General features: G+C 50.3%; 2 protein-coding genes across 2 annotated transcripts; one reads left to right on the plus strand and one right to left on the minus strand.

Moving 5' to 3' along the window:
• Positions 1-909: 909 nt before the first annotated feature.
• Positions 910-3,360, minus strand: ACTL7B (actin like 7B). The gene has a single exon (XM_003911396.5). It carries the CDS (start codon positions 2,253-2,255, stop codon positions 1,008-1,010), a length of 1,248 nt encoding a protein of 415 aa, XP_003911445.1. The 5' UTR covers positions 2,256-3,360; the 3' UTR covers positions 910-1,007.
• Positions 3,361-8,900: 5,540 nt separating this feature from the next.
• On the plus strand, positions 8,901-10,424 carry ACTL7A (actin like 7A). The gene has a single exon (XM_003911395.4). The coding sequence runs from the start codon at positions 8,990-8,992 to the stop codon at positions 10,295-10,297; it is 1,308 nt and encodes a 435-aa protein (XP_003911444.1). The 5' UTR covers positions 8,901-8,989; the 3' UTR covers positions 10,298-10,424.
• Positions 10,425-13,459: the final 3,035 nt, after the last annotated feature.

Genomic DNA, 13,459 nt, shown 5'->3' on the forward strand with positions numbered 1-13,459 from the left:
TGTCACTCAGGCTGTAGTGCAATGACGTGATCTCAGTTCACTGCAACCTCCACCTCCTGGGGTCGAGTGATTCTCCCACCTCAGCCTCCTGGGAAAGCTGGGATTACAGGTACCCACCACCATGACCAGCTGATTTTTCTATTTGTAGTAGAGACAGGGTTTCATCATGTTAGCCAGGCTGGTCTTGAACTCCTGACCTTAGGTGACCCACCTGCCTTGGCTCCCCAGAGTTCTGGGATTACAGGTGTGAGCCACCACACCCAGCCCAGTTTCCCCATTTCTATAGCAGGGAGAGGACCCGATTTCTAAAGGACCTCCTGGTTCCTCTGACATCCTCTGCGATCAGCAGCTCTGCTTTGTAACTCTGGAAAAATAGCTCCAATTTTGGTTGCAGTTGAAAGGGGTACACCCACAGATGGGTAGAAATGGCGCTTCACACTCAGGAGATGCACTGGCACAGCCTTAGGCTCCCATATTGAGGGTGGCAGGCACTAGAGGGAGGTTAGGGAACCTGGAGTGATCAAGCAGTGTTAAGGTTGGGAGTACTTCTGAGCAGCAGAAACGAGAGACTGGAGTCGGACACCCAGCTGTGCGTCTCCTCCAACCTACTGCTAGGTGACCCAAGCTAGTCTCTTCATCAGTCAGAGCCAACCCCCTTAGTTGAGCGAGCGATAAGGAATGTCTGTTGGATCAGGTTTTGAATCTGGAGGTGCTAATAAAACAGGAGGCCACTTTCTAGGCCCTGAGATGATGTCACCATCATGAGGCAGGCAGAAGGGATGGGACCAGTATGGTAGCCCCTTCCTTAGAGCCCACACCTCCAGTGCAAAAGGTGCTGCCACTTCTAAGCCCGACTACCCCCAACCCTCTGCTATCAGATTGAAGCAAGAAACCCAGACTAGACAAGAGTCATTTCAGAGTAAAGCTTTATGTGAAATTCTGTAAATGTGTACAGAGTGGCCTGCGGCCACCTGTGCTGGGGGCCTTGTCTGTGGAGATGCTGAGGCTCAGCACTTGCTGTAGATGGCCATGCTGCCCCGCTCCTGAAACTCTTCCTTGCTGACCCAGAGCTGTTGGAAGGCCTGCAGGGAGGCCAGGATGGAGCCGCCGGTCCACACGGAGGTCTTCCTCTCAGGAGCTGCAGCCACCGCAGGGCTGTCCCCGGGGCAGAGGAGGCTCAGCTCCCTCTGGAAGCGCTCGGGGAAACCATCCAACATGGTGCAGCCGCCACACAGCAGCACGTTGGCGGCCATCTCCTCCTTGAAGCCCGTGTCCTGGCAGCGGCCCAGGCAGGCAGCCGTGAGCTCCGGGAGGCCCGGCTGGGTGCTGCCCGCCAGGGAGGGCTGGAAGAGCATCTCAGAGCAGCGGAAGCGCTCCTGGCCAATGGTGATGAGCTTGCCGTCCGGGAGCTCGTAGTCCACGCGCAGCTCCTCCGGGACCAGGCCGAGCTCCTCCTCGGGCAGGAAGGCCGCATAGCAGCACTTCTTCTTGATGTGCTCTATGATGTGCAGGTGGTCGTCCGTGAATGCGTGGCCCGCCTCATTGAGCAGCTGCATCAGGTAGTTGGTGAGGTCACCCCCAGCATAGTCGGCGCGGCTGGTCAGGCCCGGCAGCACGTCGCCCTCGGAGATGGGCACCACGTGCGAGACGCCGTGCCCGCTCTCCACCACCAGCCCCGAGGTCTTGCCGTACGAGTAGATGGACAGCAACGACTGGGACGTCACGTGCATAGCGGGGATGCCGAAGGTCTCGAACATGAGCTCTGCGTACTTCTCCCGGTTGCTGCTGGGGCTGAGCGGAGGGTCGGAGACCAGCACAGCGTGCTCCTCGGGCAGGATCTTCATGGCCGTGCGGAAGATGTACTCCCAGATGTCCTGCACGCAGTCCCAGTCCACCACGATGCCGTGCTTCAGCGGGTTCACCAGCTTGAGAGGTGTCTCTGTGTTGAGCAGCTCGTGGCCCACTAGGGTCCCCTTGCGGGTGTCGCCAGCGTCGGCCGCCTCGGGGCAGCGTTTTCCTACGGTGGAGGAGATGAAGTAGGTGGGCCTCGGCTCTCCCGCGTAGCCGCACTTGCAGTACTGGGAGCCCAGGTCGATGACAACCGCCTTGATCTTGCGCACCTTCCTGGGCTTCATCTTGAGCTGAGTGGCCGCACCTGTGTCCCGGAGGCCGGCGTCAGAGCCTGGCCGTGTTCCTGCCTCTCCAGGGTCACCCTGAGCCGTGCCCAGGGCCATGGGGCTGTTCCTTGTCGCCATCTGCCTCTCTCACTCCCCTTCTCACATCCACAGCCTAGAGCTCCCTGGGGAGAAATGAGACACCCCCCCACCCCAACCAACCCCAGTAGTGCCATGGCAACCACCTGGGATTGTGATGTCACTCAGGGCTGGTCCATTCAGGCAGCGGGGGGAGGGCTTGGCTTTGGCCGACTCTTGGTGTGTCACCCCCATCTCTGTAACTCGTTTGCTCCAGGACAGAGCACGTGTTGGGAGTTTTAGAAATCCAAGCACACTGGGGTCTCAGAGGTTTCTGCTCAACCCCTTGCATTTCCATGCCTAACCTGCTCACTACTGGACACCTTTCCTCTTCTGCCTCTTGGTGGAGAGGGCCTAAGTATTTGAGCCCCTCCAGTAAGGCAGGCACTGCACTAGGTACTTCACTTGTGTTGTTCTGCAGGTAGGCAGAGCTGAGGAAATGAGGCTCAGAATTCTAAGGACTTGCCCAAGAGCAAACAGCACTTGGGGTGTTTGTACCTTAACCCGAATTCATCAAACTCCAATGCACTAGGCCCCCTTGACCGCCCCAAGAGTTCTTTCCTCCCTTCATTCAACGTTTACTGGAGTATGTGGTAGGTCCCACCCAGTGCAGCCTGCCGGTGATAGATGATAAAAACCCAGGCCACCAGCAGTGCCCAGTCTAGACAAGAAAATGGAATGGGTGCCGGTGGGTTTGCAGGAAGAAGTCTACTTGGAGAACTCATTTGAGACCAGCAGTCAGAAGGTGCTCTAGAGAGGAGGTGATGCTTAAGTTGAATCCTGGAAGAGGTGTAGGTATTTGTCAAGTAGTTAAAAGGAGGGGAAGACATCCCAGGCAGAGAGCACAGCTTGAGCAAAGGCTCAGATGGAGGCACAGTGAAGAACTTCCCGCAGTGAAAGTGTTTGGAAAAACAGATGAAGCTAGAGAAGTCACAGAGCCAAATAGAGAGGGCATCGAATGCCAGGAGTAGGTTTAGACTAAACTAAGGAGAGCCAGGGAATCTATGAAGACTTTAAGCAGGGGAATGATCAGATTTGCCCTCTAGAAAAATGTTAGAAAGGGCCAGGCGCAGTGGCTCACGCCTGTAATTCTACCAGCACTTTGGGAGGCCGGGGCGGATGGATCACGAGGTCAGAAGTTCAAGACCAGCCTGGCCAAGATGGTGAAACCCCATCTCTACTAAAAATACAAAAATTAGCCAGGCCTGGTGGTGGGTACCTGTAATCCCACCTACTTGGGAGGCTGAGGCAGAGAATTGCTTGAACCCAGGAGGCAGAGGTTGCAGTGAGCTGAGATCGCACCACTGCACTCCAGCCTGGGACAAAGACTCGGTCTCAAAAAAAAAAAAAAAGAAAAAGAAAAATGTTAGAAAGATTGGCATTTGGCTGTAATGTAGAGAATGGATGGGAGGGGCAAGACTAGAAGCTGAGACCTGAAACGAGGCTATTGGAGAAATTCCGGTAAGACTTGAATGTGGCCTGACCTAGGGCTATGAGAGTGTGGAAGCGAGGAAGAGCCTGGTTCTAGAGAAATTTAGAAAGTAGAATAGAATCCAATCTGTTGTTTCCCCAACCATCCCTCACTTTAATCCAAGCTCTTACTCTGGCATTTGAGGCCTTCCCTCATGGGCTCCTGTGATGTGGGATGTGAGGCAGAGGGAAGGATGAATCCCTTACCTGGACCCGAGCAAAGAAAGATGGCTTGTCATCTAGAAAGGACCAATTCACCAGAGTGCCAGAGGGACCTGAAACTTAAGCTGCCCCTTCCCACTCCAAAATCAAAAAGGCAGATTAGGGCTTTGGTGGTGAAGAGTCAAGAAAAAAAGGGGAAGAGCAGCAACTGGGCCTGAGGAAGTTTTCTGGGAGAATTAAGACAAGCAGAGGTGCCTGAGGAATTGATTAGGCAACATGCATGGGAGAAAAAGAGTTAAGAAATACTGCCATGGAGCGTGTAAGAATGCTAATGAGGAACGTGTGGGGATTTTTGTTTGCTGAATTTTTGTTGGTTTGTTTTTGAGACAGAGTTTCGCTCTTTCGCCCAGGCTGGGGCACAGTGGTGCAATCTCGGCTCACTGCAACCTCCACCTTCCAGTTTCAAGCGATTCTCCTGCCTCAGCCTCCCGAGCAGCTGGGATTACAGGCGCCTGCTACCATGCCTGGCTAATTTTTGTATTTTTAGTACAGACGGGGTTTCACCATGTTGGCCAGGCTGGTATTGAACTCCTGATCTCATGATCCACCCGCCTCGGCCTCCCAAAGTGCTGGGATTACAGGTGTGAGCCACCACACCCAGCCTGCTGAATTGTTTCTTGGAACATGGCAGCATTCAACTATATTATTTGGGTAACAACTTTCTAAGGGTTACAATTATGAACATCATGACCCAGAAATGCCCTGTGGTGGGATCATGAAATCACAGCAGCTCAGGGTTGGACCCTTCAGTTCCCTCTGGAACATCCCATCCAGCAGTCTGACATGGACAGCTTACCCCGTTTTGGCCAGCCATGAGTGATAAATGTTTTGTCACACTGGATTGGCATGTGTACCTCTCTGAAGCCATTAATTGGTCTTGCGTCTACTCTTGAAGTTCTATGGAGCAAGCAAATTCTTCCACGACAACTCTTAGGCTATTTAAAGGCAGTGCTCATGGACTGCCAGAGACTACTTTTTATCCATTCCTTACGGAAAGGCAGTACAGAGCAGAGGGAAGACCAAGGAACTGGAATCCAGAGACCTGGGTTCAAACACAGATTTATTATTTATAATCTGTATGACTTTGTGTAAACTACTTGAAATGTCGTTTGAATGTGATTACCATATTGCTATGTCCCCTCGCCAATCTGACCCATATCCATGGCCTCCAGGCTTCTGCCTTGAGCTGCTAAGTGGATGGTGGTACCACACACACACACACGGAATGCAGGGGGAGGAAGGGAAGGAATGTGCGGGGAGAGAATGAGCTCCATCTTGGGCATGCTGACTTAAGAGATGCCCAAAGGCCACTAGGCTGTGGGACACTGGGCTGGAGCACGTGGAAAGGGAAGCATTCGGATCCAGATTTGCCTGCTCAGTAGCACATCTACCCCTGAAGACAGCTCCTCTCCCTTCCACCTCAGGGAAATGGGCACAGTCTTGGGACCTGAGTGTCCACACTGGGGTCTGAGCTGTGAGAAAGCAGCTCAAAGTGCCTGTTTGGCAAGGATCTTCTTTGTTGAGAGCTCCTGACTCAGGGGTTCTCCAGCATATTCAAGAGTTGGAAAGGCTGTGGTGGACTCCAGTAATTTTTAAGAAAAACTACAGGTGATTAATGAGAAGAAACGCCACGCCAGATTTTCTTTTTTTCCCTCCCATAGCTGCTAAACTTCCAGGGGCTTGGCTCACCTCTCCTCCAAAGGTCAAGGGCGGGTAGTGTCTCAAAAATTGAAGCCAGGAGCCAGGATGCACCTCAGGGATAAGTGTGTTCTTTAATCTCATCTTTCCATGTTCTCTCCCTCCACTATAGAAGAGAACCCCAGGGTTGGCCAGGCGCGGTGGCTCACACCTGTAATCGCAGCACTTTGGGAGGCCGAGGCGGGCAGATCACAAGGTCAGGAGATCAAGACCATCCTGGCTAACACGGTGAAACCCCGTCTCTACTAAAAATATAAAAAATTAGCCAGGCGTGGTGGCGGGCGCCTGTAGTCCCAGCTACTCGGGAGGCTGAGGCAGGAGAATGGCATGAACCCAGGAGGCAGAGCCTGCAGTGAGCCAAGACCCCGTCACTGCACTCCAGCCTGGGCAACAGAGCGAGACTCTGTCTCAAAAAAAAAAAAAAAAAAAAAAAATGACCCCAGGGTTGCTTTCAAAAAGGGGTCATCCCATGGTTTTTTTGGTCTTGAGCCAGAGGACTAAAAGTAGGTGTGATCCCATTAGAAAATGTGGCCCAACATATTTTGAGCAATAGAGGGTGCCTCTCCCTAGAGGGACCTCACTAGGGACCCCAGGGAGCCCACACAGACCTTAGCTGATGACAGTTGTGGGGGGCTGTGTGCTAGGCAGTGGAGGTTTAGGGCACGGTGTCAACAGTCTCTGCATTCTTCCATCATTACCACTAACCGTGTGCTGACCCACAGAGGGAGAGAAGAGGCACAGAGGGTAACAGGAAGCTTAGGGGAAACAGGGTTTTGATTGGGGGTACCCCACATGTGAAACTGAGAGGTGAAGAAAAGGAGGGCAAGTGTTTCGTTGGCTTTTGCTCAGAGAATGTGAGGGGAATCCCTATGCTCAAGGACCTTACAGACTAGACAGAATAACTGCCTTACACTAAGGCATCACCTCTTCCACACACAAATGCAGAAAGGGCAATGACAGATGATAGATGGGCAAGCCTGGGCAGCCCAGGAAGAGCAAACAAGTCAGAGCATGTCAGGCTTGGAGTGTATTAGTGAAGAGGGAGGCACAGGACAGGTGAAAGGGTCCTCCAAAGGTGTCCACATCTTAATCCCTGGGACCTGTGAGTATATTAACTTTCATGCCAAAAGGGATTCCGTGGATGGGAGTAAATGAAGGAATCTGAGATGGGGAGAGTATTCTGGATGGCCTGGGTGGGGCCAATGTAATCACAAGGGTCCTTATATGGGGGATACAGGAGGGCCAAGGGCAGAGAAACAGATGTGACAATGATAGCTGTAGTCTGAGACTCTCAGTCTTTTAAGATGGAGGAAGGGACATGAGCCAAGGAACACAGGTGGCCTCTAGGAGCTGGAGAAGGCAAGAGGAAGTATTGTCTCCTACACCTCCAGAAGGAATACAGCCCTAAAAGAACCTTAATTGTAGTCCACTAAGAAGAATTACGAACTTCCGACCTCCAAAACAGTAAGATAGTAACTGTGAGTTGCTTTAAGCCACTACATCCACGGTAATTTGTTACAGCAGAAACAGGAAGCTAATACAGGCTCTTCTAGGAGTCCAGGTTAGTGAAAAGGTACCAAGCAGCTATAGATTTCTCAAAATTCAAGTAGGGTTTGGGGAGAAAAAAAATGGAGGGTTTTAAATTACATATGCCTTTGGTTACCATATACAGAACTTTTGAAATAAAGTCAAACAATCTGAGTTGTCCATGCAAATCCCTGAACAGCAGAGGCAATTAAACTGTTTTTCAGGCAGCCAGGTATCGAAAGTACTTTCCTATTTTTCCTTCAAAATTCCATGCCATGATCTCACCCACTAACCAATGAAGCAAGAAACTGAGATTTTGTCCCTGGGATGACACCTTGCTGCCCCCATCAGATAGTCACAAACCTCATGAGACTGGACTTGGTCCTTTTCATCTCTCATACCCCAAAGGAACTGAAAGGACTCATAGCCTCTCTAAAGGAGAAAGCCCATTATTGTGGTGACTGCCTCTTTTATGAAGGGCTGGGATCAGGTTCAAGGTGTGGCATCACATAAGGCTGGATTCTGCCCTGAGTGTGGCAGGCATCCACACCAATGTGTCCAGCTTCAGAAATGGCATGCAAGATGGTGGCCAAGCAGCCTAAGAGATGCATACTAGGTCCCATTAAGCTGTGTCCCAGCACATCCTGGAGAGAGAGCCACAGTCAGGAGAGCTTGGCTACTCCTGGTTGGATATCCTTGGATGAGCTATGCACCTACAAGCCTCAGTGTTGTCAGTAGGATTTTTTAGGGTCTAATTTCACTGCCTAGCCAATGACCCTGATGAAGGCACAGTAAGTGTACAAATGTATATCCAAAAATAATTCCTCTTAAGGTTGTTCTAAGTGTCACCCTTAGTGCCCTTGACATAGTCACCATAGCAGCAAAGGATCCTGCTAACATCTAAATCAGATGGTGTCGGTGCTCTGCACCAAATCCTCTAGTGCTTTCTGACCTTATGCATGATCCTCGCGTTGGCCTATGAGGCCTACCGTGAGCTGCTCGCCTTCCCCCACCCCATCTCATCTAATTTTTCTTACTCCTTCCATGCCAGCCACATTTGTCTTCCTGCTCCTCCTCTAACTCAAGAGGTCAGCAAACTTTTTAAGGGCCGGTCAATACTTACTTTCATTCAGCTTTTTGGGCAATACAGTCTTCAAAGCCGTGACTCAGCTCTACTGCTGTACTGCAAAGGCAGCCATGGACGATACAAACATGAATGAGCACGGCTGTATTCCAATCCAACAAGCTGGGGACTGGACTGGACTGCAGCCTGCTCACCCCTGATCTAACTCTTCACACATCTGCCTCCAGTCCCCCGCACCTGCTGTTCCCCTGACAAACACGTGGCTCTCTCCCTCACCTCCTGCAGGTCTTCATTCAGATGTCACCCTCTCAGGAAGCTCTGCCAAGGCCACACTAGCACTGCCACCCTGCTTTTGCTCTTAATGCTCATTTTGGTTATTGTCTGTCACCCCCACCCCCCACCAACTAGAATAAGGGATTTTGTCTGTTTTTTTTTCACCACCGAATTCCCAGCTGCCTTGTATATAGCAGACACTCAAGAAATATTAATTAATTGAATAAATCAGTCTTGTTACAAAATTTAGGAAAAGGGGAGCCATTTCAAAAACAATATCCCAAATGTACCCTAACACAGGATAAGGGTTTGCAATATCTAGAAAGCCCAGGTCACCAGATTACATCATAATTAGTGATGTCATTGTTGGGAAAATTCTCAGGGTATCCTCTGATGTAGGCCTTTCAGGCCTTGAATCCAGTGGGATTGAGAACTTTCTAAGAGTGGTGCGGCTCTTGACAACATGTGGGCTCCACCGGCAGCAATCATGGGGGATGGGCCCGCCAAGAAGGTGGGTAACCAGGCCCCCCTGCAGACACAGGCCCTCCAGACTGCCTCTTTAAGGGATGGTCCGGCAAAGCGGGCCGTGTGGGTCCGCCGCAGGAGTTCAGAGCCACAGGAACCTACTGAATCAAAGGCAGCCAAGGAGAGGCCCAAGCAGGAGGTGACCAAAGCAGTGGTCGTGGACCTGGGCACTGGCTACTGTAAATGTGGCTTTGCCGGCCTGCCAAGACCCACCCACAAGATCTCAACAATGGTGGGCAAGCCCTACATGGAGACCGCCAAGACTGGGGATAATCGCAAGGAGACATTCGTGGGACAGGAACTCAACAACACAAACGTTCATCTCAAGCTGGTTAACCCTCTGCGACATGGCATCATCGTGGACTGGGACACAGTGCAGGATATCTGGGAATATCTCTTCCGACAAGAGATGAAGATCGCGCCGGAGGAGCATGCGGTCTTGGTTTCAGACCCACCGCTGAGCCCACACACCAACAGAGAGAAATATGCTGAAATGCTGTTTGAAGCCTTCAACACTCCTGCGATGCACATCGCCTACCAGTCGCGCCTGTCCATGTACTCCTATGGAAGGACCTCCGGCCTGGTGGTGGAGGTTGGCCATGGCGTGTCCTATGTGGTCCCCATCTACGAGGGTTATCCTTTGCCCAGCATCACCGGAAGGCTGGACTACGCAGGCTCTGACCTGACAGCCTACCTGCTAGGCCTGCTGAACAGTGCGGGAAACGAATTCACCCAGGACCAGATGGGCATCGTGGAGGACATCAAGAAGAAATGCTGCTTTGTGGCCCTGGATCCCACTGAGGAGAAGAAAGTCCCTCTCAGTGAGCATACGATCCGCTACGTGCTGCCGGATGGGAAGGAGATTCAGCTGTGCCAGGAACGGTTCCTCTGCTCAGAGATGTTCTTCAAGCCGTCTCTCATCAAGTCCATGCAGCTGGGCCTCCACACCCAGACCGTGTCCTGCCTTAACAAGTGTGACATCGCCCTCAAACGGGACCTCATGGGGAACATCCTGCTCTGCGGGGGCAGCACGATGCTCAGTGGCTTCCCCAACCGTCTGCAGAAGGAGCTAAGCAGCATGTGTCCCAATGACACCCCGCAGGTAAACGTGCTGCCTGAGAGAGACAGTGCCGTGTGGACCGGTGGCTCCATCCTGGCCTCACTTCAGGGTTTCCAACCACTGTGGGTCCACCGCTTTGAGTACGAGGAACACGGGCCTTTCTTCCTCTACAGAAGGTGCTTCTGAACGGCGATGAGGATGGCCACCGCACTGGCAGCGCGTACCCTTGGCGGGGTGAGCGCACTCCCACACACAGGGGTGGAGCCGGTGCTTATTCCTGTAGCATTAAACACCCCTCATATGCCCCTCCTCAGTGTGTTTCTCTACTTCCTGACTTCATGAGAACAACTTCACACATGCGGCATCTGCCTTAAAATATACATTTCCTAAAACAAAAGCAGGAGTAGGGGGAGGATGAACGAAAAAGACATACATTGTATGTGGATTGCTTAAACATTCACTTGCTCTAAAATTATGCTGCCCCTTATTTTGTGCATTCCCCACTTTAGGAACTACTTTATGGTTAAACTCTGCGTGGAGGAGGGAGTGCAATGAAGATTAGAGGGTAAATGCTGTTGGGGCATATAAGCAGTTCCCTTTCCATCAATGCCAGTAGGAAGCATACTGTAACAGTGCAACCTCCCGCAAAGCATCAGTGTCCATTTCACACTTCATCAGCAACCTGGATGGACTGGAAAGAGCTGGCAAAGCTGTCTGAGCCCTGCTTTAACAGGAGTTTCTTTTAGTTCCAACAGTCATTTATTGAGACACATCTCAATACCAGTTCTTACTAAGCCATCACGGCGACTGGCTGCTGAAGCCTAGCATATTACAAGCAAGGCATATGTATGTGCCTTAAAGGGCAACTCTTCAGAGAACAAGTGCCATACAGATTTCCCTTTTTAAAAACCGAAGTAAGATTGATCTCGGGCTATCAGCAGAGAGGTTAGGGATTGAAGCTACAGTCATTCTCCAGACACTTCAAGTAGTAGCTGACCATCTCCCAGCAGACTGGATTCTCCATCAGCCTAAAACACACACAGTTGGAGTCTGGGGTGTGCTCAGGAGAGAGGCTGCTGGTTCTGGGGCTGATGGTATGGGTCTGTGGGAGGCTGCCCTATGTGGGTCATTCTAACCCAACTGGGAGCCCAAAGGAATACAGAGACCCTCAGTAGCCAGGGAAGCCCTTCCAGGGCCCAGCGAACTCTATGGTGTTCCTGCAGGGGGAGTTTGTAATATGAGCACTTTAAATTGGAGATTCTTTAGAAGAGCCCCCAGTACATTCTCTGTCTTGTCTTTAAAGTTCAGAATCTGAACACTAGTGGGTACATAAAACAGTGGACGGAACATGGGCTCTGGACTCTGTGGTTTGAAACACTATTTTGCTACCACCTAGGTGTGTGACTTGAGTTTGTCTGCCTGCAAAACTGAGTATGAATGCCTACCTCACACAGCTGATTTGGAAAACAGTGAAAAACATCTGAATACCAATACTAGACTCCTGGAGGTGCTCACAACAGCCAGCTAGTATCCTTAAGTTTCTGCCTCTTATGCAGAAGGCCAAAAGTCTCTTACTATAGTCCTTAGTCACACAGGCACTCAGAAAGGCATGCATTCTGCATTTAGAGGAGAGCTGGCACCTCCACCATCTCCAGGCAGAAGCCCTCCAGAGCCGCCCTCACAGGTTCCAGGTTTGCCTACACAGCCTTGAAAGGCCTAAAGTACCTGACCCTGGATCCAGGCTTGGTGAGTAAGAGTATCTGGCTGGTACCGGCAGAGAGAGAGCCACAGACGGGCATGTGAGGTTCCCATGGTTCAGCACGGATGACTAAGCCTTATGCTGGACTGTCAAGGAATCAGGAGTTGGGGACACTGACCTGAGAAAGAGGGACATCTTTACCTCAGTTTCTGCCCAAACCGCTCTACTGTCAACCCATGATCATTCACTGATGTGCAAGCTGAAGTCTGGTTAGTTCTTAACCTTTGGACCTCTTTGGCAGGGTGGTAAACCCATAAACCTCTTCTTAGAATAATGTTTTTAAATGCGTAAAATACAGTGTATGATTACAGAGGAAACCTATCTTATAGAGATATGCTGTATCTACCGATCCCTTCGGGATGTATGAACCCCACGTCACAGATCCCTAAAAAGGCAAGGGTCTTAATGAAGAGGAGAGTTGGGAGGTGGTTCTGGAGGATGGGCGTCTCCAGGCCTTCTTAGGTCTCAATGTTCATTTCTAAATGAAAAAATACCAATTGAAGGCTGAGCAATTGTGCAGTCTTTTTCAAAGCACTTTATGAATGTTCTCACTTGATGCTCACAAGTATGCCCTCGCAGAAAAAGAGAATTTCCTCATAAAAAGCGATAGTTTTACTAAGTATTACCCTAGCACAGTAGTTCTCAAGTGGGGGCAACTTTGGCCTGTAGTGGACATTTAACAACGTCTAAAGATATTTGTGGTTGTCATAACAGGGGTGGGAGTGTGTATTACTGGCATCTAGGGGTTAGAGACCAGGGAAGTCGTTAAACATCTTACAATGTGCAGGGAAGCACCTCCCAACACCCAAAGAAAGAGTGACATGAACCAAAATGACAACAGTGCCATTGAGAAACTCTGCTTAGCTTGATGGGCACACACAAGACTGAAGAAAAGCAAGGCTCAGTGAGATTAAGTGACTTTGTCCAAGACTGCTAAGAGGGTTGGACACATGGCCCAAAGCCTTGTTCTTTCCTTTATACCAACCCAACAACTGTTGTTCTTAAAGGTCTGGGGACTTTAGAGCCAGTAGGAATAGTGGTGGAGCAGCCCAGTGCAGGCACAGGTAAGGGCCCAGGGAGCACAGAGAACACAGAAGCACGAGAATCCAAAGCAGGCCTTCAGCACTGCCAAATGTTACCGAATTAGCCTTGCCTGATCTCCAGCCTCGTGAATATGTACAGCTACCTAGCTCCTAAGATTTATTTGCAGCCAGTTACTAATAAATATGACAAACAAGAAAGAACAGCCAAAGACTCCCCAGGGCTTGTCCAGGCGGTGCTTCTAGAGAATATGGGAGTACAATAACCAGCACAAGAAGAAGAACAAATCTAATTTTGCTTCTCAAATTTGCAGTCACCTTAGGTTACTAAGCATCGTCAGTTTTACTTATTTTTAAAAACACCCTCTTCAGTTATTGCTATGACAAATCTCTCAAATGTGTATGTATATATACATGCATACATAATTAAATTTAAAATATGCAGCAGGGCTAAGAAATTGCACCAAGCTACATCCATAAAGGCATATAAAAATTGCTCCTAAGTTTTTTTTTGTTTTGTTTTTTTGTTTTTTTTTTTTTTTGAGACAG

Source organism: Papio anubis, chromosome 13, assembly GCF_008728515.1.
Source record: "Papio anubis isolate 15944 chromosome 13, Panubis1.0, whole genome shotgun sequence".
NCBI classification, from domain to species: domain Eukaryota; kingdom Metazoa; phylum Chordata; class Mammalia; order Primates; family Cercopithecidae; genus Papio; species Papio anubis.